Here is a 25,180-nt window from a genome sequence, read left to right on the forward strand (position 1 = left end):
CATCCAAAGGAGAAAAATCACAGAAAAAGGGGAGATCGGAGGACCAGGTTGAAAGAAACCGCTACGCGTCTGTACACTACTATACTTACCGTGAGTGGGGTACGCCCATCTATCCATCTTGTGTATAAACTTCATTAATAACTTATATAATATGAATCAGTATAACAACTGATCCCGTTCTTCTTCTCTTCCTTTGAGAACCATTAATTGAAAATTGTGAAGATTTCTGGGGACTTTCAGACTCACCTGTATTCAAGTATTTGCGCCGGAGATTTGGAAACATCCCACTTCTTGTATGTTTTGTATCTTTTGTGGTTATAGGGTGATAACCAGGGACTAGTACAGACACTCAGGCTGCAGAGCGCCAGTTCAGGTCATATCTTAAAAATCTTGTTGCAGAATGCAGCGGACAGCCTATCACAGGTCTGTAATCTGTTGATTTTACTAAATACCATTTCAGAGCCATTCTCACTGCATAAAAAATGGCTCTGAAACGTGTAGGACTCTGCTTTTTAAACGTTTTGAAATACCGGTTATCTTTAACCAGTAAATCAACTCTGGCGCTTTCCCACTGCAGCCTAAAACGTTTTGAAATGTTAAAAAAAAAAAAAAACGGCAATATACCGTTTAACAAGTGCGGTGTGAAAGGGGTATTACATATGTCCCCAGTAGTGCCAGTATTATAAAAAAAAAAAAAAAAGTGTACATTCTGGAAACTGTTTTTTGGAATAATTTGGATAACAATATCTGAATAATTGATACTCAACCTGTATTATAAACATGATAACATCGACCACAACTGTGATACCCCTTTCACACCGCAGCCTCAGTTTGAAAGTACCAAAACTTATAACCCTGGTCGAGCAACTGCAATTAATATGTTATATGTAAGCAAACAAACAATTCTATCAACATTCCCACATTCCTTGCTACAAAAGTAGCATATTAAAAAGGATGATCACACTTTAATGAGTGGGAAAATAGTTCTAGGAGGGGATATAGTGATAATGGAGAAGAGAATAGAAACAATGGTATCTTTACTGCATGAGTTGTAGAGGCAACTACACTAGAGTCACCATAAAATTAAGCCCTTGAACACATTTTGACATTAATCCCTAATTACAATAGATAAATATCAATAGGAAAATAAATATGGGACTATAGCCACATTTGAACTCAAAGATGATGCAACAGGCCATATTTTGTTTAACACTATATATACACACACATTTTTAAGAATAAACAAAACAAAAAAACAAAGATTGAACACCTACTAAATAAAAATAAACACAGGAGAAAAAAAAAAACCCGGACACTTTAATGAAAACGCTAAAGATAGAAAATCCTACAGGTCTTCTAGGCACATTAAGTACAGTTATACACTTTCTTGGATCTGTTCAAATTTAACTAGAAGTTTATCGGTACTTTCTTTAAGATCTTCAAAAGATTCTTTAACAGATTCTAAATCTTTGTCATGGGTTTCAATCTTCACAGAATATGCCACCAAACTATCCACCGCCTCTCTTAACATCTTCAAGTCAGACTCCAGTTTCTTTACAGAGGAGTTCAATCTGTCAGCACCGATGTCTTGTCCAGATGACCCGGCCACATTGCTCTTATACTGGTCCCAGTCATATTTCAATTCTTCAATCTGCTCCCTGTGACCTTCAAGAACGCTGGTAACATCCAGCTGTAACTTCTCAAAATCAGCAGCAGCGTTTGGTAGGATCTCAATGCTGGATTTTATCTTCTCTACCTCTTGAGATAAAGTCTGCTGAGCTTTGTTGAACGCTAATAAGGTCTTGGATACATCAGAACTTTCCTGAGCATCAGAAGAAGGCAAGTGCTTCAAACCAGCGAGAGCCTCCTCGATGGCATTCAATCTCCTGCTGTATTCCTCGAAACTGGTTTTCAAAGATTCCACAGTAGACTGCTCGGCATTCAAAGCCTCCACTGTACTTTCAAGAGGTCCTAGTCTCTGTTCCACACTATCTCTGTTAGTTTCAATCTCTTTCAACATATCATTGTTGGCAGAGACATAATTGTTTTCCATCTCTGCAAAAGAAGAGGACATTTGCTCAAACTCCTTGAGAATCCTCTCAAGTTCTCCCTTCCCGCTGGACTGGTCATTTTTCGAAACCTTCTCTTTTAAGTCTTCTACTGCTGCCAACTGTGCTTCAACATCTTTCTTTAAATTTTCATGTTCGTCCCTGAGAGCCACAATTTGATTGCTGTTGGCAGTAACAGATTCCACATTTACGGAATTGTTAATCAACCAGTCAATAGACTCTTCTTTGGATTTAGAGGAGGTTTGTAATTGAGAGGCAAGCTCTTTTAATGCATTCAGTTCATCGTTGATTGAATTTAATTCTCCTAATGAGGCTATTTTAGACTTTACATTGTTAATATCATCCTGGTTTAACTTCTGTACTTCAGTAAGCTCGGCGATTTCATCATTAATGGAGTTATTTAATTCTGTAAACTTTTCCCGCATGGTTTTGTCAAAGAGGTCGAGGTCCCTGTCCCCCTGGTCCTTCACGTTTTGGATGACATTAGACACATCTTTTTGAAGCTTCTTGAGGATAACGCTAACTACGTCCAGTTCCTTTTCACTGTTTTTGATCGATGCGTCGTGGGTTTGCTGCTTTTCCTGAATGTCTTTGGAGATAAATTCCACTCTTCCAACTGTTTTCTGAAGTAAATCAACCTAGAATAAAAATTGTAGACTGTAAATGACAACCAACATTGCAACATTGTAATATTAATATATACCCATCCAGAGATAAATTATATTTCTAATATAAAATACCAGCTTAGCCTGTCTAGGCAGACATACAATACAATGCAAATCTTGTGTTAGCCTATATAACTAAACATAGACGGTTTATTGATAATAGCATATACTAGTACATGCAAATAAGCACTGAGAACACTGAATACCATTTGATGGATTTCATTATCTGTGCCTTTTGTGGAACTCCTGATACCTCTTCTTTGCTTCCACTTTTGGTAAGTAACTATCGACCAGTGAACCTTACATCAGTATTAGGGAAACTGATGGAAACACTCTTAAAACAAAGAGTTATAGAATATCTCAAAAACAGCAATTTACAGGATCTGAAACAGCATGGGTTTACTGGGGGAAGATCATTTCAAACAAATCTTACTGACTTTTTTGACTGGGTGACTAAAGTAATAGATCAAGGTGGGGCTGTAGATGTAGCTTATCTAGACTTTAGTAAAGCTTTTGACACTGTCCCACATCGCAGACTGTTAAATAAATTTGAAAGCTTGGTATTGGATTCTAAGATGGTTGAATGGATAAGATATTGGTTGCAGGACACAGTCAAAGGAGGGAAAGGTTACCAGTGGAGTACCCCAGGGATCTGTACTTGGACCAGTGCTTTTTAATATCTTTATTGGTAATATTGCAAAAGGAATGGAGGGTAAAATGTGCATTTTTGCAGATGACACAAAAGGTATGCAACATGGTAGACACTCCAGGAGGGGTAAAACAAATGATTGATGATCTGGGTAGATTAGAGGAATGATCAAGAGCATGGCAACTACAATTTAATTCCAAAAAAATGCAAAATCATGCACTATAGATTGTAAGCTTGCAGCAGGACCCTCCTACCCCCAAGTCTGTCTGTTGTTACCCAGTTTGTTTTATCACTGTCCACTATTGTAAAGCGCAACGGAATCTGCCGTGCTATATAAGAAACTGTACATTTTGGGTCTCAAAAATCCAAAGACTAAATATAGTATGAATGGCACTATAATGGAAGCTACTGAGGAAGAGAGGGATCTAGGTGTCACTATTTCAGGGGACTTATGCGGGGTACACACCAGGACGACCCGCTCACGATGCACATCGTGAGCGGGTCGTCAGTGTCTCGTCCGACCCGCTCACGATGACGCGGGAGGGCACGACCCGCTCACGATGTGCACCGTGAGCGGGTCCGATCCGATGGCGACCCGCACCCGGTTCTATGGTCGTCATTGAGATCCTACCTGCAGCAGGTAGGATCTCAATAACGACCGACCGACCCGCGGGACCGCGCATCGGATCGGAATCGCTCCACACCAGGTCAGAAAAGGGCCCAATCAGCACACAATCTACATCCGATTGATCGGAATTGGATCTAGATTGTGCTGATCGGGCCCTAGTCGTCCTGGTGTGTACCTAGCATTAAAGGCAGGTAGGCAATGTAACAAAGCAATGAAGAAGGCAAGTCAGATGCTTGGTTGCATAGGGAGAGGTATCAGCAGTAGAAACAAAGAAGTAATAATGTCACTGTATAGGTCATTGGTACGACCTCATCTAGACTACTGTGTTCAGTTCTGGAGGCCATATCTCCAGAAGGATATAAATACATTAGAGACTGTACAATGAAGGGCAACTAAAATGGTGCATGGCCTACATCACAAAACTTACCAGGAAACACTAAAATATCTTAACATGTATAGTTTAGAGCAGAGGAGGGAAAGGGGGGACATGATAGAAACTTTCACATATATCAAGGGTTTTAAAAAGGCACAGGTGGGAGACATTCTTCACAGGAAGAGGAGAAACAGAACATGAGGACATGCACTGAAACTAGAGGGAGGAAGATTCAGGGGAAATGTGAGGAAGAATTACTTCACAGAAAGAGTAGTAGATAAGTGGAATAGCCTCCCATCAGAGGTGGTAGAGGCAAATACAGTAGTACAATTTAAACATGCTTGGGATAAGCATATTGATATCCTTACAAAGCAATAAAGATCAAATATGGTTTGAGGTAACATGTTTCAAAAAGGGGCAGACTAGATGGGCCAAGTGGTTCTTATCTGCCGTCAAATTCTATGTTTCCCTCTTATAATATCGCTTTTGTAATTTGCAGCCTGACGTTAACCTGACTGTCACTTTATTGGATTTAAATTTCCATACTCCAGATGGCACAAACTTGGGGCCTGATTCAACTATCGGTAAAACAAAAGCTAAAAGCAAAAAAAACCCACATAACTGGAGAAAACCATGCTGCACTGCAGGTGTGGCAGATGTAACATGTGCAGAGGATTTTTGATTTGGGCGGGTTGTATTTTATTCTTTGCAGGGAAAACACTGTCTCTTTTTTGACGCTGCAATTTACATTTTATTTTGAACACACCCCACCCAAATTTGAATCTCTGCACATGTTACATTTGCCCTGCCAGCAGTGCCGCATGGTTTTGCTCAGTTCTGTGGGTTTTTTTTTGCTTTAATAACAAAGCTCAGTCAGGTCCCTAATCTGGACTCACACAATTTATAGGCTGATCCACTTTAAAATAGAGGTTGATACAATGCTATCCGGACTCATGATAGATTAACTCTAGGTCAACAGTCATAAGGTCGACATGCATTGTTTTACAAAATTTAGCCGACATGTGTCGACAGGCGCTATTTTATACCCTGCCATCCACTACGGCGTGGAGGGAGAATATAGTAGTGTGCTGAGTGCAGCGAGGCACCGAGCCGGAAGCATGGCAAACGAAGCGGCACACTTAGACGGTCTCCATGTCAACATAGACCACAGAAAACATGAAAAACTCATGTCAACCTTATGACTGTCGACCATTAGTGGTCAACCGTATGACTGTAGACCTAGACATTGTAGATCTCATATACCATAACCGATACAATTCGTGCATTTCAATGTTTTGTACTGGGCTATCCTACTATCTTTTAAGGTGATGGGGCGTAGATGCCTGCTGGACAAAACTACGATGCACTGCAGGTGGGGCAGATGTGCGGAGATCTAGATTTGTATTGGACATGTTCAAACTGGGATGAGCGGAGGCAGAAATCGCGCCCTCCTTCTTTGCCAAGTAAAATATTTTTAGTAATCCTTTTAGATCTAATAAAATTCTATACTGCCCCCAACATTCTGCTCTTTAGGACCACTGTGTCAGTCTGCCCCATAACAAAGCAATCTGCAGACTAAAGGTGGCCATACATCAGAAAGATATTGTACCCAATCATACAATCTCAATTGATTGTAAAATGGATTGTATGCAGATTGTGCGCACATCTTGTGTACACAAATCATACAATCAATCATCAGATGGATTGTATGACTGATTGTATGATGGATTGTATGCAGATTGTGTGCACATCTTGTATACACAATCATACAGCAGATGGATTGTATGACTGATTGTAAGATGGATTGTGTGTAGATTGTGTGTCCAAAAACCACCAAGGACTGCCGGGGATTTCAAGGGAAATTATATACAATCATGAGCGCAATCGATCTTAAGATCGATCTTTCTGATGTATGGCCAGCTTTACTTTATGTGGACCTGTTACCTGCGTACAGTGAAGTGAGGGGTAAGCTAACAAGGTCTCTACATTAAGGGAAAGGATTATGGGCCTTATTCTGGTTCACTCGCAAAGGCAAATTCCTTCTCAAATGGACAAAACCATGTGCACTGCAGGTGGGGCAGATGTAACTTGTGCAGAGAGAGTTAGATTTGGCTGGGGTTTTACTTCAAAGTGAGCTCTATATTGCAGTGTAAAAATAAAGCAGCCAGTATTTACCCTGCACAGAAACAAAATAACTCACCCAAATCTAATAAGGCCCACTATTTCCATCATTGTAAAGAATACCTGTGGTTTAGAGGAGGTAGCTGGGTGTGGTACAAATGTTGACAATCAGAATGTTGAATGAAGACAGTTGGCATGTTGACCATTTAATTTTCCATTGACAATATAACTAACTATAGCCTACCATTGAAATTAGTGGGGGGGGGGGGGGGGGGGGGGGAAGGAAAAATTGTGAATGACAACATTTTACATGTATACTGAGGCAGTCATTTTATGGACTAAACCAGGGACCATTAGATACCTATGGAACTACACATCCCAGCATGCTTTGCCACAGTTTTATAATATCCCAACATTAAAATTGTATCAGGGCATGCTGGGATGTGTAATTCCACAACAGCATTCATGCCACTGGTTGCCTACCCCTGGACTAAACCTACACATATACCTACAGCCTGACTGACATTGTTAGTTCTAGTTCCTAATAAACTGATAATTTTCATAGATCTTGATTCAGCCTTTAATATGGCCGCCATGGCTGTGCATAGTAATAAGTACAACAGTCAAAAATAAACTTCAACATGTTTAGTATATTCAGGTTGCTTTGTGCTTAGACTAATAAGCAGATGCTCCCATGCACATAAGAGTATTGAATTTGCTGAGCACAGGAGAAAAGATCGGAACTGCCTGGAGCAGAAAATACTAGAACAGCAGCATTCTTACAATGGGAATGGTTCCACCTACAATGATATATCAGGGATTTAGCAGTTAAAGGTTTTCAGACCCTCCTGCAGTTTTAAGCCCTACTATTTATACTTTGTAAATGAAAATGTTTATTATATATATTTTACACATTTTTTTCCTATAACAAAGTAGTGTTCTCTTTTTTGCACAAGCATTTAGGAATGGTTCAGAATGATAAGTATCATGGCAACCACAGTCACATGATGTAACGTAGTGAATCGGGAAACTGGAACATGCACCTTGGCACCACAATCATGCAATCTCCCTAATTCATGTAGATAGAGGGATGGCTCTGATTCAGGAGACTGGAGTGCGCAAATGCACTGGAACAGAGACATTGCGAGGGCTTAGAACGCTCCCACACCCACATTTTAATAGAAGAATTTCAGGTTCTCATTAGTTGCGCCTATTTAATAAGTCAGACAGAAATCCATAAAGCAGTCGAACAAAAAGTAACCAAAGCACAGGTGTAAGTAGTGTTCATTCTAGCACCCTGCACCTTTCAAAACCCGTGCAGTTCCTCTTTCCTGTCTGGGGTGTCCCTCTTTGCTGTGGTGCTTCTAGCACAGTCTGGTCTGTATTTCAGCAGAGAAACACAGAACAAACTTTACAAAGCAAAGGATTACTGCACATGGTTGAAAAGTGAAGGGTGCTTGAATGAACACCCGGTATAAGTCCAATACCAAGGAGAGATGTTCACTGGATGTCCGAGTCAGAGCCCTCTACTATACTGGCACAGGAAGGAGGATTACTCTGCTATTACACATTCCAAAGGAACCACCTGCAACAGCCGCAGGACTGTACTTGTGGTGACGATACAGCTTTCAGTCAGCAGTAGGTTTTCGATTAAAAACAGAACTAAATGACTAAATGCAAAATATTACCCATGAAAAATAATTAAGGAATTTGGCTCATTCTTGGAAAGCAGAGCTGCATTACTAACTCTGCACAAACCCCATCATACCTGCTGCCAGCCAATCCTAATGTAGTGACGCAGATTGTAAACTCTCCTGATCGTGGGCACTTGTTTTTATTCCTGCTTTGTAAATGCTACAAGTTCCTCTATTTATATTATATACCTTGCACTGCAACTGATATTGCGGTGCAAGTAAACCCCCTATAACCCGCTGAAATATCCTGGGTTGTCCGGGTAAGGACACCGGTTAGGTGTCATGTGACCCGTGTCCCGTTTGGGATTTGGTAGTTGCTAGATGCAAGTTGGAGAAAGGACCTTATTAGTGAGACCAACTCATCCCTTTAATCCGGGACACATATTAATTACACAGGTTCTGTGGCAGTTTAAAACCAGGTGAAATGGAGTCTTGAGGTGTGGCAGTTTAAAACCAGGTGAAAGCCAGCCACAGAACCTGTGTAATTAATAGTTGTCCCGGATTAAAGGGATGAGTTGGTCACCCTAGACCATGGGTCTTCAACCTATGGCCCTCCAAATGTTGTGAAACTACATGTTCCAACATGCATTGCCACATTTTTTCCTATAAGAGCATGCCAAAACTGTCAGGGAATGCTGGGAAATGTAGTTCCACAACATCTGGAGGGCCACAGGTTGAAGACCTGTGCCCTAGACCTTATACACCTAGGACAGGCATGTCCAAACTGTGGCCCTCCAGCTATTGGGAAACTACACATCCCAGCATGCCTTGCCATAGTTTTCGCATTCCCTAATAGCAAACTGTGGCAAGGCATGATGGGACTTGAACCAACAGCTGGTGGGCCATAGTTTGGACATGCCTGTCCTAGGGGGAGGACCAAGGGCAATGGCCACACACAGTCACTATCCACACCACCACCTATCACCTTTAGTAACCAGGCAAGAGATCGAAGAGAGACAATGTACCGGAAGTGTGGCATGCAAAGTGATCCCCCAAGGGTGCATTTGGGTTCCCATGTTCAGTCCCTCCCGTGACATGAGAGGTCCTTTCTCCGTTAGATTTAGGCCCAAACTACGGAAGAGCCACATTCCCAGTGCAAGGAGACTGCATTGTCTCTAGTGTTAGCACTGGACCGACTGGCGTACAACCTGGGGTGAACCACTTTCCATAGTAGGAGGGGGCCAGTGATGATGCGGGATGATCAGTGCTTATGGCGCACCCATACACAATAGTTGATTTTTCACCTACTAGAGGAGGCCACTAAAATACTAAACAAAAACAATATAGCATACTAAATAAAGAAATGCTATTTAATTTAACTTTAAAACCAAACCCAACAACGTGCTTTTAGAAAAACATACACATATTATAGGCCTGACTGAGGATCAGTTCTAGAGGAATGCGATTTGTCTTTGCAAAGAGACTTACGTGTTAACAAAAACATAGGAAGCGGTTACCCTGTAACTACTGTAACTGATTACATAAGACAGAAGCTGGCACCCCAGCAACAGAACAGACTCAGGAAGTGTCATCAGTGCTCAGAATATATGGGAACTATTAGTAGATCAATCAGATATTACACTGACTGGTATCTAGAGTTGTGATCAGCTGCAGTATGCATCGCTGTCCTCCAGTAAATGACATAACCATCTGGTATATGAGCCTCACTAATGGGGAGGGGGGACGGCTTTCATTCATTCCAAGCATTATTGCATGTACATAAATACTGTGCGCATCGCACTGTCCTGCTTATTTACGTAGGTTCCAAAAATACATCTGGAAAGAAAAAAAAAAAAGGTGCTGTTGAAAGGTTATATGCAAATGTATATACATGAATGGAGATAGAGCGGGCCAGGGAATAGGCTAAATACGTTCCACTTTTTCTATTTTACAGGTAATAAATACAGGATTCCACACATCGCCGTGATGGATCCCTCACACAGCGCCGCGGTAAGAAGCCCATAGACTTCTATAGGGAATCCCTCCGCAGCGCTGACCAGGTGGAGGGGCATTGGAGCATATGGAAATGCGGTAAAAACCGTGATAACTGGGTTTTTACCGCATTTCTGTTTAAGAGCATCTCGCCCAATGTCATTAACCACTGCAATGATAAGAGCCATATAGGGTTTGTTATAGGGTCCCCTGGACACTTAGGGGGCAAAGCTTGGCGAGAGATACATTTGTGAGAGATAAAGTATCAACCAATAGGCTCCTAATTGTAAACATTATTGTTAGATGCTGATTGGCAGGTACTTTAGCACAATTGTATGAGAGAGAGAGAGAGAGAGAGAGAGAGAGAGAGAGAGAGAGAGAGAGAGAGAGAGAGAGAGAGAGAGAGAGAGAGAGAGAGAGAGAGAGAGAGAGAGAGAGAGAGATTGCATCTTTCATTTAAGTCCACATATATAATAGACCAAAGCAAGTATGTGTATTATAGGAGCCCAATCAGGTCAGTGCATTGGACTGGGCAGGTTCTGGACATGTACCTGTTTCTGGAGAGTGTGCACAGTCTCTGCCAGCTCCCCTTTCTGCCCTGATAGGTGCTGCAGTTTGATGTTGATGGAGGAAACTTCTTCCAGCAGATTGTAGACAAACCAGCCGGTGCAAGCAGCTACTGCAACCAGCACCAGGTACATTACCAGTGTAAGGAGCTTGTGCAGCAGCCCCCGTCCCCCTGCTGGAGGAGATGATGATGATGCCCCCTTGTTGGGTTTGTGGTTCTTCTTAGCCAGGTCATTGCCAGACCCAGCCGCAGCCTGGGAGCTGTTCTCCGGGGTAGCGCTCTTATTCCTGTGCCTGGAACTGGCCATGGTAGGTGTCTGGCAATGTGGGGATACACTGCTGACGTGCACTCACTCCTTGTATTAATGTGCAGACGGTCTCCCCGTTGGTGGTGGGAGCCAATGGAGGGCTGCCCAAGCGTCAATGGGGCTGGTCTGAAAGTTCCAAAAGGAACTCTGCAACTTGGGTGTAGAGTAAAAAGTTGTGAGATCCCTCCCCTCTCCCCATCCTACCCAGCCTGGCCCCTCCCATCCCCATCCCACCCACCATAGCTGCCACGCACACATCCACTCAGCTGTCCCTGGGGAGGATGCTGCTAGTAGACAGATGAATTACACGTAGTAGATGTGTGATGGGATGAGAGGTACACGGATAACAAACCAAATAAAGAAATACAAGCATTTCATTTGTTCCCCCCTTTTTAAATCAATGGTAGATAAGGAGACGTAGAGCTGCAAGTCATTTTGGGACTTGTAGTGCCACAAACACATATCCCAGGGTTGGATCTGTAGTTCAGAAGCTGTTACATTTTTGTAATCAAATGTCTGCACAATGCATCAGAATCGTAGCACGCGTTTGCAGGGAGACCAGACGTGCTACATCTGCCCAATATCATGTGATCTCTTTGCTATTGTGTAACATTTTATGGATGTTTAACTTAAGTTTACCATCATCATAACTGTAAAAATATGTAAGGTCCAAGGAGCAATGTCTTCTGACATGTTTTATTAGTACTGTAGAGATAATAGCCATGTTGGGGCATAGTAGAGAGGAAAATATCTTCCATTAATAATTCAACTCCATACCTCCCAACTTTCATTGGTGGTTCAGCGAGACCTTCACAGGGGTGTGGTATAATTACCCGACAGTTGAGATTCCGACAGTCATTAGTCAGACGTCGGAATCACGACTGCACAGCGTGGGGAGTGCAATGAAGCCCCTTGCGGGCTCGCCACGCTGCGCTCGCCACGCTGCGCTCGCCACACTGCGGGCATGGTGGCGAGCTGTGCTCGCCACTTATTTTATTCTCCCTCTATGGGGGTCGTGGACCCCCACAAGGGAGCAGTCGGGATTCCGACGTCGGAGTATTGACTGTCGGAATCCCGACTGTCGGGGAGCCGTCCGGCACCCCTTCACAGAGAGGAAAGAGAAAGAAGAGGAAAATATCTTCCATTAATAATTCAACTACATACCTCCCAACTTTCATTAGTGGTTCAGCGGGACCTTCGCATGCACTGCAGCCACGCATCCAAAATTTTGTGGGTAATAGAAGCTGTGCGACACCGATGGCCCCAGGCGGGATGCGGGAACGTCCCCAAAAACCGGGACATTCCTGCAGTAAACGGAACACTTGGGAGTTATGCAACTATTGCTCAAGTGATAACTGTATATATACACATTTGGTTTTGTGAGGTCGCTTAGGATCTGTAATCAGAATGCCCTTTTGTTGTTTTTATCTTTTGATCTATTGTTAAAATTTGAGCCAAATAGTTCCATGGCAATTGAGTCTCAGGCTTTGTACACACGGGGCCAAATGTAATAGGGTGTAAAAATCATAAAGAGAGATTTTGGGAGAGTTTTCCCATTTTTTTAAAGCAGCAATCAATCAAATAGAAAAATCATCCTGGTTTTTAGTGTAAATGTTTGCCGCTTTAAAAAATAGGAAAACTCTCCCAAAATCTCTCACTTTTTGTTTTTCACACCCTATTACATTTGGCCCACGGTGCAATTTTGACTATGTGAACTCCCCAGAGCCCAGAACCACACAATCTTGACTGTTTTCACTTGATCTTGACTATGTGTCATTTGGCCTATGGCAGAGGTAGCCAAATCCAGTCCTTGAGAGCTACAGATGGAGCCGGCTCCATCTTTGCAGTGGATGGCAATTCTACCGCCGTCCACCGCCAGAGGCCGGCTACCGCCAGGGGAGCTCGCGCCCTGTGGCGACGGAGCTTGGCGGGGGTCCCCGCTGCTTCCTCCGCCATCGCTACCGGTCCCCCTCCCCACCCCGACCCCCCCCCCCCCCCCAACTGGGCAGCTTCTCCCTGAAGCGGGGACGGGCAGGGAGACGCTGCCCAGCCACCGTGATCCGCGGTGATACTGGGACGCGCGTGCGCGTCCCAGTCTCTATCGCCGGCGCTCACCAGTGAAAGGCATCTGTTGAGCGCCGGCCAAAGATGGAGCCGGCTCCATCTGTACCAACAGTTCACATTTTCTAGAACACCTAGCTGGGGCACGGGTGCACTCATTACTCACTGACACATTATAAATGATCCACAGGTTAATGACTTCACTTATGATTCTGTGAGGAGACATGGAAAACGTTAACTGTTGGTAGCTCTCCAGGACTGGAGTTGGCTACCCCTGCCCTATGGCATAATACATTACAAGTCAAAATTGCCTTGCCTGCACAGTCTATTCAGCCATGCAATACCGACCTCACGGGCCGTACATTGGTTTTGCATGTAGGGATAAAGCTCCATACACATGGGGCAATCCAGATTAACGATGTTTGCTAAGCGATGTAGGGCAGGCGATTTCCCCACTGGCTAGATCAGGGCTGTCTTAACATTAGGAAGGGCCCCATGGCAACCTAATTCACTGGACCCCCACGGAATTAGTTTGCCCAGGAGCCCTCAGTCTCCTCCCCAACCCTCACCTCTCTGGCTCCGTGCGGCAGCCAGTCAGCTTCTGGCGGCTGGGGTCCGGGTATCTGATCATCCTCGCTGTTGGATCCCGGCAGGGTGATCAGGGCAGCGGCGGTAGCTAGGAGCCTGAAGCGGCAAAGCGCTATTTGCCGGCAGGGCGGGAAGCGCTGCTGCATTTGAAAAGACTGGCCAGACGCTGATTGACTGAATTAAAATGCAGCAGTGCTTCCCGCCCCCGCCGGCAAATAGCGCTTCACCCATTCGGGCTCCTAGCTACTGTCGCCGACGCCCTGATCCCCCTGTCCAGATCCCCCAGCGAGGGTGATCAGATCCCCGGCACCCGGCGGCGAAGCGCTATTTGCCGGCGGGGCGGGAAGCGATGCTGCATTTGAAAAGACTGGCCGGATGCTGATTGGCTGAATTCAATTGACCCTTCTCCCCCCCCCCCCCCTTGCCTGCCGGTTTAATTACCTGAAATTGCAGGTCCGCGGAGAGGGGACGGGGCTAAAATGACGCAATCTCGGCAATGACGTGTTGCCTCTCCGAGCTTCTCCCGGTGAGGTGAAATTGAAAGTAGGCAAGTATGACCTGGGGGTTACATACTCATTGCCAGGGAGTTATATGTCCATTGCCAGGGGGTTACAGAGGTGACCTCTAGCATCTGTCTCCTCCAAGGAGGCGGACAAAATCTAGTCAGGTGTTGGCGATGCTTGGGACCACACATCGCCATCACTATGGGGCATATATATGGGGCAATGTGTGCTTAGTTTTTAAGGGATCTGGGCAGATCGCTTAGAAAATAAGGAAAAATCACCATGTGCGCATGGCGGGTCAATTTTAGCCCTATTTCTTATGGGCCATACACACATAGCGATGTGTGTGGGGCGACCTAGCTATGCTAGGTCGGGCTGTGCTGCACCGCTATCGCATAGCACACAGAGCTGACAGCCCACACACAGAGCGAGCTGTCAGCTCTGTGTGCTAAGCGAGCAGACAGCGCCAGTGTTCTCCGGTGGGAGAACCCTGCCGATATTGATGGACACTGTCCATCAATCTCGGCCAGCGATAAAGACGCGCGGGGACGCGCATTGCTGCCGATATAGTCCCCACACACACACAGATGTGAGGGCATTTTCTAAGCGACTTTGCCAAACTAAGCAAAATCGCTTAGAAAATGCCTTAATATCGGCATGTGTGTAGGCCGTATAAGTGATCTGTCTAGATCACTTAGAAATTAAACACACAGGGGGAGATTCTCTAAGAATCTCCGCCCCCCTTCGCCGCCCATCGCATATTTAATTATCGCATATGCTGTAACATATGCGATAATTAAGGCAAAGGACAGCTCTTGCGTTAAGAGCTGTCCTTTGCGGTGAGAGTCGCCGGGTCCCAGCAGGTCCCGGCGGCTCTCCCCTCCCTCCCACACCCGGCGCTGCTGCTGCTGCGCCGGGCTCTCCTCCTCCCTGCACCCGGAAGAGGATCAGTGCAGGGAGGAGGTCACAGGTCCGGGCAGCACAGCGCAGTGTGAGGGGGCGATGCGGGGCGGCGGGGGGTCGGCGCGGGGCGGCGGAGGGTTGCGATAGAAGCCCATTAGCTTCTATGGGGCATTCCAAAATGCGGTAAAACGATAACGGGGTTTTTACCGCATTTTTAGCTTAGAGAATCCCGCCCACAGTCACTATCTAGTCAGATCGCCTGTGTTCTAACCAGAGAACGCTGGTTAGCACAGATCACCCATACACACATCTGCTAAGTGTGTGTGGGAGATCTAGCCACTGGGAAGCACAAGCATACCGTACATCACTCCGCATACAGGCTATCAGAAATCGCCCCGTGTTTATGATCCTTAACACTGCGATTTTGACTAACATTCTATACGATTTTGACTATATAGTAATTGTAAGCCAAAATCGCACAGTGTGTACATACCTTCACTCATACCCCCTTTCATACTAGACTAAATTCACGGGTTGGCCAATGTTGCTCCCGCGATCAGGCTGTGATACAGGCTAGAGTGAAAGGTAATTACCCGGCTTCCCTTTCCTGGGCGAGAACCTGCTGCTGCCTTGCCACCACCCGTGGAGCTGCCGGGTGCACAAAGATGGTAACCAAAATTCAACCTGCAATTGCAGACTGTAATCTGTAACAAAGTCTAAAACATATTTTAATGTTTGAATGTAAACTGACATTTCTATAACAGCTAGGAGTTTCCAAAATCATAAAATGTACCTGGGATCTGATGTGATTTTAAGGTACCTAACCTTAAACCCATACACTAGCCGATTTTGGTCCGATTTCGGCCAGATCAGTCGGATCTAGTCGAAATCGGAGCAAAATCGGCTAGTTTTGATGTCCCCTCAGATCCGATGTGCGGTCCTGTGCGCATCGGATCTGCGTCGGGTGGTCAGACCTGCTGCACGTCCGACCACCCGACTTGGGACCTAGTGGGGCAGCGCGGCGGTGGAGGGAGCAGGGGAGGCTGGGGACGCTGCGGGGGACACAGGCGGCATAGAGCCGGGCAGGGGGAGCCAGGAGCTGTCAGTACTGAATAAAAAAAAAAAAGCCCATACAATGAATGGGCGGCCTGTGATTGGCTGAGCGCTCTCTCAGCCTGTCAGCAATTGGCTGAGAGAGCGCTCAGCCAATCACAGGCTGCCCATTCATTGTATAGGCTTTTTTTTCTAGCACTGACAGCTCCCGGCTCCCTCTGCCCGGCTCTATGCCGCCTGTGTCCCCCGCAGCATCCCCAGCCCCCCCTGCTCCCACCAGCAGCCCTGCTCTGTAGCCCCCCCCCCCGATCCCCGGGTTTTTTACATGTGATAAATCGAGACGATTTATCACATGTAAAAAATGGCACATCAAGTGCCAATCTAATCAGCCGTCGCCCTAGTGTATGGGGGCCAGACTTTTGATTTGGTAGAAATTAGAAATCTAACCAATCACAAATAAGTGCGCTTTCATTTTATAGTTTACAGCATAGAGATTGATATGTACATGCCATATTTCAGGCATTCCCAACCATGGTCCTTAAGACACACTAATGCTGGATACACACTAGACGACGTGCAAACAAAACTATACCACTCACTATTTCCCTGGAACTCTCAGACAAATGATATAGCACGTACACACTGTGCAATCTTGTTAAATATATTGTCAGTGGCCACATCCAGTAGTATTCTTTTGTGGATGATATCCTCAAATTGAGCTGAATGTTCAGATGACAGAGGACATCGCTAATGAGTCATGAGAGTGCGCATCTCTAGTTATATAGTGTGTACATACTAAACGATTTTAAGAATTTGTTGTAATAAATGGTTGTTATTGGCAAATTCATTTAAAAAGTCGTCTAGTTTGTACCCAGCTTAACAGTGCAGGTTATAGTACTAGTTAGGATTCAGCACAGATGGTTAAAGCAAAATAACTGTGCTCAAGCATGAATAACACGATAACCTGTACTGTTAGTCGTGGACCCCCAAGAGGGAGACTAGCCCCTGTAAGTCGGGATCCCGTCTGTCGGGCAGTTAAATAGTCGGGATTACAACATCAGAGCACTGACCAGAATCCCGACTGTCAGCAGGTCATCCGGCACCCAGTCCCACTTACCGAGTCTGGCTGCACTGTGGTCCTGAGTGTAACTCCCCGTGGCAGTTAGCATAAATTCCCCCCTGGACAACAAGCATGTAATTGCCTGTGGCAACGAGCATGTAATTCCCCATGGCAATGAGCATGTTAACCCCCTGGGGATGGCCAACCCATGGCTGACACAACGCTGTGTGCTGATCGATCTTGCTGAGAAATCTGAGTGATCAGCTAAATCGCTACGTGTGTAGGCCCCATTGGAATTGAGGAGTTATTTTGTTTATGTACAGGGTAAATATTGGCTGCTTGTACAGCTACACATCCATTTGCATCCAAACGCATATACGGCTTGTTGCTGATGTCACGCACCCTTCCCTAAAACACTTTGGCACTCCTAGCGTTTTCCTTGACACTCCCAGAGGTTTTTCCGGCACGCCTAGCATTTTTCTTAGCACTCCCACTCAACGGACATTTACCTCCCCCAGACGCCTACTTCCTGTGAATCACCAGACTCCTACTTCCTGTGAATCACCTTGCGTGCAGCGTGCATATAAAAAAAGTAGCAGAAATGAATCGCAAGATCACATGCATACTGCAAACCATACATGTGCAGTGTATCGGTAATTTCCCCCTGTGCAAACTCCTAGCTGTGCAAACAGGGCTGAATCACCCCTTTGTCTTATATAATACCAATAAAAATGTAATATTGGAAGAAAAAATAAGCACATTACTGTATCTTGTAAGACTAGATAATAAACTGGCTTAGCAATAAACACAGTAAGCCTGGGCTGTGGGAGCCGGCGGAGATGACCCTTCCTTACACAGCAAGTGTTAAGCTTTTTTTTTTTTCTTCAGAAGAATCAAAACTAGAAATACATTGCAGACCAAAAACGTGGAGGAGTGTTGTGCTAAAAACAAAACAAAATATTCTATGTAAAAAGGGTGTGGCTACTGAATAGGGTGTGGCTACTGCATGGGGTGTGGCATGGTATACCAAAGGCTGTGATGTGGAATCTTTGGGCTCTCCAGCTGTTGTTGATCATTGGCATGTCTAACTAATGCATGTTTAAAGGGGCATACACATGGGGGATGGGGGAGAAGGTACTCTGTAATTGGGCCAAATTCCCTGCTGCCCCCCACCTTCCCCATTGTGTAAAAAAGGTAGAGGGAGGGATGTACTAAAGGGAAAATGTGGTAAAACGGGGGTTTTACCGCATTTTCCTATGTACCATTAACCATCAGCCCCGTCTCCGCCGGGCAGGGTATCGCCACCTCTGGGTGGCTATACCCAATAAAAGCATGTGGGCTTCTATCGCCGCCCGCTGCCCGCCGTCTTTGCGACCCCCCCTCCCGTCCTCCAACGATCTCCTCCTCCCCCAGCAGGTGTCACAGCCGGGAGGATATCCGGCTGCAGGGGGGAGGAGGAGATGCCGGGGACACTGACAGCCGCCGGGATGTGACGGAGACCCCCGCACACCACATTACAGGTATTGCGGGGGTCTCCGTCACCGCACCCCGATGCTAGCCGCATATGTTAGTACATATGCGGTAGCATCGCGGCGGCTGGCCGACGATGTATATTAATACATCCCGCCCAGAGTGAGAAGAGAAAGGGTGTCAATCACACCCGAACTGCTGCCTGCAATGGCACCCATCGGTCCCCACACAATAATTAATAGCACCTCTCTGCATTGGCTACGTCCCCCCTCCCAGCACCTGGGCCCAGCACACCTGTCGGCATCCCTGCCCACTAATGGGGAGGATGTAAACTCCCTGTGCCTGTCTCTAAGTTAGAAATAATTTAAATTGACTATAAATAATAAATAATATAAAATTAACAAATAATATAAATGACTTTTTTTTATGACTTAGGGCGAGATGTACTAAGCCTTGAAAAGTGATAAAATGGAGAGTGATAAACAACCAGCCAATCAGCTCCTACCTGTCTTTTTTCAAACCCAGCCTGTAACATGGCAGGTAGGAGCTGATTGGTTGGTGGTTTATCACTCTCCATTTTATCACTTTTCAAGTTTAGTACATCTGGCCATATATGCATAATAACTTTTTTATGACTTAATGCTTAATAACACTTTTAATGCATATTTTATGTATTTTTCTCTCCTATTTGGAAATAAAAGTCAGTGAAATTTCCGCCACTATCCACCGAATCAGGGTGGGCACTGATGTCAGAGACTTCAGCCTCCCACCCCGAGCAGGGAACACTACCCCCGCATCCCCAGGTGAACGCCCAGCGTGGGGACTCACATAAAATGCGGGGCATTCCCCTGATGCTGCCCCTCCCCTACCCGTGCGAACGCCTGGGCATGTGCGATACTCGCTGAAGGCATTCGACACAGTGGGTCTGCACATGTGCAAATGTGCCCATACACAGACCTCCCACCATCGGAGCAGGCCCCTTCTGAGCCAATTTGAATCATCTCCAAAGGGAGGTCTGTGAACCAGATACATTTGCTGTGGCGATTCTGTCAGTCTGATCTGCTGCAGGCGTTGCCGGCAATTTTTTATTTTTTCACATACGGATTGTGCTGAATTCTGTTGAAGCCCATTGGTGCTTGACCTCTGACATTTCTGTCTGTCATTGGATCCTGGTTGCATTTCCATACTGATCCCTGTTTGCTATTTCAAACCCTGGGAAACAGGTGAGCAATACTTTAAGATGAGTGTGGTTGCTCACTGTACATTGCCATATTCATGTTTGTGTATTTCCAGTGGGATCCAACATGAGAATGAGGACAGGGGTAGTTTTTGGGATCAGGCCATCACTAGGCACAAAATTACTGAATGTCCACTACCAGTTTTGGAAATGGGATGAATTGGTGAGAAACCCAGTTTTTACGCAGTTTTTACGTTTTTACCACTGTTTTACACCTCACATCTGTATAAGTACCAGAAGATGGCACTATAGAGTGCCACATAACTACTCAAGTCTGTGTATGTATACCAGCAGGTGGAGCAGTAGTCACACTCTACTACAACACAGTCTGACATCTGCATAAATACTGGCAGGTGGAGCAGTATAGTGCCACATTACTACAGCACAGTCTGAGATCTGCATAAATACCAGCAGGTGGAGCTGTAGAGTGCCACATTACCACAGCGCAGTCTGACATCTGCATAAATACCGGCAGGTGGAGCAGTATAGTGCCACATTACCACAGCACAGTCTCAAAGTCTGCATAAGTACCAGCAGTGCCACATTACTATGCATAGTCTCAAGTCTGTGTATGTACCAGCAGGTGGAGCACAGTCTGACATCTGCATAAATACCAGTATAGTGGTACATTACTACAGTACAGTCTGACATCTGCATATATACCAGTATAGTGCTACATTACTACAGCACAAACTGACATCTGCATAAATACCATCAGGTGGAGCAGTATAGTGCCACATTACTAAAGCACAGTCTGACATCTGCATAAATACCGTCAGGTGGAGCAGTATAGTGCTACATTACTACAGCACAGTCTGACATCTGCATACATACTGGCAGGTGGAGCAGAATAGTGCTACATTACCACAGCACAGTCTGACATCTGCCTAAATACCATCAGGTGGAGCAGTATAGTGCTACATTACTACAGCACAGTCTGATATCTGCATAAATACCATCAGGTGGAGCAGTATAGTGCCACATTACTAAAGCACAGTCTGACATCTGCATAAATACCGTCAGGTGGAGCAGTATAGTGCTACATTACTACAGCACAGTCTGACATCTGCATACATACCTGCAGGTGGAGCAGTATAGTGCTACATTACTACAGCACAGTCTGACATCTGCCTAAATACCATCAGGTGGAGCAGTATAGTGCTACATTACTACAGCACAGTCTGACATCTGCATAAATACCATCAGGTGGAGCAGTATAGTGCCACATTACTAAAGCACAGTCTGACATCTGCATAAATACCGTCAGGTGGAGCAGTATAGTGCTACATTACTACAGCACAGTCTGACATCTGCATACATACCGGCAGGTGGAGCAGTATAGTGCTACATTACTACAGCACAGTCTGACATCTGCATACATACCGGCAGGTGGAGCAGTATAGTGCTACATTACTACAGCACAGTCTGACATCTGCATACATACCGGCAGGTGGAGCAGTATAGTGCTACATTACTACAGCACAGTCTGACATCTGCATACATACCGGCAGGTGGAGCAGTATAGTGCTACATTACCACAGTGCAGTCTGACATCTGCATAAATACCAGCAGGTGGAGCAGTATAGTGCTACATTACTACAGCACAGTCTGACATCTGCCTAAATACCATCAGGTGGAGCAGTATAGTGCTACATTACTACAGCACAGTCTGACATCTGCCTTAATACCATCAGGTGGAGCAGTATAGTGCTACATTACTACAACACAGTCTGACATCTGCATACATACCGGCAGATGGAGCAGTATAGTGCTACATTAGTAAGTAAGTAAGTTTTATTTATATAGCACACTTTCTCAAACAGGACTCAAGGCGCTTTACAGACATTAAAAATAACAATGCACATACTGTAATACAAAGGGTTATCAGTACAAGGAACAAGCAACAACGGCAGTACAGATGTACATCACACGTACAGATATGTACAAGATGCATTCTAATAAGGGACACGGACATGGGGAACATATAATTACTGAGCTGTGCAGTACCCAGGCAGCCATTCCGCGTGCGCCACATGGTGATTGCACAGCCAGCAAGTAGCCAGTAACAGTACTGATATATATACTAGATGTACTTTAATGAGGGACACAGACATGGGGAACATATAATTACTGAGCTGTGCAGTACCCAGGCAGCCAATCAGCTGCGCCACCTGGTGATTGCACCAGCCAGCACCGTACTTATAGAACACATTAGAACAGTACAGGGTACACAGAACTAGACATAACACAATTAAAGCACAATTCTTAGTACACAATACAGCTGAGATATAAGGAAGTGAATGAGAATAGATGCAGGTATAGATTGTAGGTGAGTAATACCCCTTTTACACCAACGAAAAACCCAGGTCGGACCCAGGTCAGTGTTGGTGTAAATGGGACCAACCCAGGTCCATTGACACTGGTCTCCTACCCAGATCCTGACCAGGGTTGAACACTGGTCGGACCTGGGTCGGGAGCGGTGTAAATGGTCCCAACCCAGGTCGGGACATCTGGGTAATGCTGAAAGGATACCAGAAGCATGGGACGCCTTTCGGTAAGTCAGTACCATGCGTTTCACAGTGCATTGCAGCAGCAGAAGACAGCAACCCATGTGGACAGTGCACACAGGCTGCTACCTGGCACTCCACAGGTGGACCTGCCACAACCCTATCTGGCACTAGGATGCAGCGCTGTCAGGCAGTAGTGGGACCAAGAGCTTAAAGGAGGAGGGTGCGTGATGTGCCTCCCACTCCAGTGACTCCATTTTTCAAGGGATATATACTCTACCTACAGAAATCATTTATGTTTGTTTTGGGGGGGAGGGGTATGGATTGTATGGTCGACCTAAAGGTTGTCGACAGTCATAAGGTCGACATACTGCAAGGTCGACAGGTGTCTAGGTCGACATGTGATAAGATCGACAGGTCATCAGGTCGACACAAGCATTAGGTCGACATGGTCTAGGTCGACAGTCAAAAGGTCAACATGGGGTTTTTCACTGTTTTTTTTTTTACCCGAATGTCGACATAGTCGACATGGACACAGTTTTAAGTGTCCATGCACTCGGCACACTATTTTATTCTCCCACAATGCCCCAGTGCAGTGATGGCTAACCTTGACACTCCAGCTGTTGTTGAACTACACATCCCAGCATGCCCTGCATCAGTTTTAGCATGGCCAAATAGTAAAACTGTAGCAGGGCATGCTGGGATGTGTAGTTCAATAACAGCTGGAGTGTCAAGGTTAGCCATCACTGCCCTAGTGGATATTAGGGCATGAAATACCGCCTGTCGGTATATGTCGGCTCATTAAACAGTGAAAAATCCTATGCCGACCTAACGCTTGTGTCGACCTAATGACATGTTGACCTTGTCCCATGTGGACCTTGCAGTATGTCGACCTAGTGGTGTCGACCTAATGACTGTCGACCATCTTTAGGTCGACCAACTGAATGCTGCTGCAGGGGCAGAGGACTGGGGGGAGCCCATGGGTGATGCTGCACTTTTATACCGCTATGTGCGCTTCATCACTGAATATAACTTTTTGACAAAATATTTTGCTAAATAAACCAACCAACATTTTTCAATGCTAACTTTTCATGTCTTTTCATTTTTATTTAAATAATTGAGGGAAGGTTGGATGGCAGTTTATCAGTCCTAAAAGTGACATTTTTAATGTCATCCATAGGGAAAAGCAGGGCTGACCCAGGTTCAGTGTAAATGGTGCAGACCCAGGTCCGACCCAGGTTGAAGTGCTGTGTAAATGGGGTATGAAGCAGGGTCCGACCCTGGAAACTTCCGTGTTCAAAGACCAGGGTCCGACCAGGGATTTTGGTGTAAAAGGGGTATAAGAGAGCTGTAGTTGAAATGCAAGAAGAGTGCTGTGAGAACAGGAGGTAGGAGGGCCCTGCTCGTGAGAGCTTACATTCTAGAGCAGGGCTGGGCAACACCGGCCCTCCAGATGTTAGTGAACTACACATCCCAGGATGCTTTGCATTAGGTTTGCTATGTGGCCATGCTGAAACTGATGCAAGGCATGCTGGAATGTGTAGTTCATCAACATCTGGAGGGCCGGTGTTGCCCAGCCCTGTTCTAGAGGGAAGGGTAAGACAGACAGGTGTGACACAGAAGGGGTAGCAGTGAGCATAAATAGACGGTTAGGATGAAAGATGGTTGGATTTTATGCGGGAGGGTGGGAAAATGATCACTTCAGTCCTAGACATTTGAAGTCTTAGAAAGCGCTGGATCATCCAAGAGAAGATAGCAGAGACACAGTTGCTACACATTACCACAGCACAGTCTGACATCTGCATAAATACGGTACTCTTTACCTAGAAGGGTGCCCACGATTTTGATCGTGGGCATCGTAAGGGAAAAAAATTTGCATCGGTCGCATCGTATGCGACCAAAAAAATCGCATGCGATGCGACCGACGCGATGACCGCAATTTCCCATAGGGAACAATGTTAAATGTCCCAATTGACCTGATTTTCCATAGGGATCAATGTTAAATGGCCCACAAAGGCCAAATAGGCACCCTGAAGTGTGAAATGGCCCCCTCAATTGTTAACGCCACCCCACGATAAACGTGAACCCGAAGCGTGGCGAGCGCAGCGAGCCCGCGAGGGGCGGCGGTACGCGTCCTCCGACCATTTCATACCCCCACTATCCACGTCGGCGTGGAGTTGAGAATAGAAAGTGTGGCGAGTGCAGCGAGCCACCGAGCCCGAAGCGTGGCGAGCGCAGCGAGCCCCGCGAGGGGACGCGGACACCTTCACAGGTATACGCGTCCCCTTGCGGGCTTCACAGGTGTCCGCGTCCCCTCGCGGGGCTCGCTGCGCTAGCCACGCTTCGGGCTCGGTGACTACGCTGCGCGCGCCACACTTTCTATTCTCAACTCCACGCCGACGTGGATAGTGGAAAGGTGGTGGAACTAATTTCCTCTGCCCCCCCCCCCCCCCTACATTTAGCGGTCCCTAAGACAGTGCTAGGGTTTTCAACACCCCCCTGCAAACTATAGATTTGTACCCTACTCCCCATACGTTATAAAGGGACAGTGGTATCACAAGGAAGGGGCATGGTCACTCTATAGTACCCTCAAGTTAAATTATGCCACACAGTAGCATGATGTTATTCTAAACAGGAGTGCCCTTACACAAAGTGACCACAGTAGTGCCATTTATACGCCTAATGACCACAAAAATGCAGCTTAAACACGTAGTGCCGCTTATACACATAATGTTTAAAGTAGTAGTAGTAGTGCCCCTTATACACAATGCACACAGTAGTGACCCTTATAC

General features: G+C 45.7%; 1 protein-coding gene across 1 annotated transcript; it reads right to left on the reverse strand.

Annotated features, from left to right (window-relative positions):
• Nucleotides 1-1,295: 1,295 nt before the first annotated feature.
• On the reverse strand, nucleotides 1,296-11,146 carry CKAP4 (cytoskeleton associated protein 4). Its single transcript, XM_083181679.1, has 2 exons — nucleotides 10,683-11,146; nucleotides 1,296-2,707 (listed from the first exon to the last, which is right to left on the reverse strand). Exons 1-2 carry the CDS (start codon nucleotides 11,004-11,006, stop codon nucleotides 1,376-1,378), a joined length of 1,656 nt encoding a protein of 551 aa, XP_083037805.1. The 5' UTR covers nucleotides 11,007-11,146; the 3' UTR covers nucleotides 1,296-1,375.
• Between the last annotated feature and the right edge of the window lie 14,034 nt (nucleotides 11,147-25,180).

Source organism: Crinia signifera, chromosome 4 (genome assembly GCF_055691185.1).
Source record: "Crinia signifera chromosome 4, ASM5569118v1, whole genome shotgun sequence".
Classification (NCBI taxonomy): Eukaryota; Metazoa; Chordata; class Amphibia; order Anura; family Myobatrachidae; genus Crinia; species Crinia signifera.

Bases quoted from the DNA above. Each gene is read 5' to 3' on its own strand.
- CKAP4 (XM_083181679.1), bottom strand. From the start codon at position 11,006: ATGGCCAGTTCCAGGCACAGGAATAAGAGCGCTACCCCGGAGAACAGC. The intron at 2,708-10,682 runs GTACATGTCCAG...TTTTTATTCTAG, and splicing joins TGCACACTCTCCAGAAACAG to GTTGATTTACTTCAGAAAAC.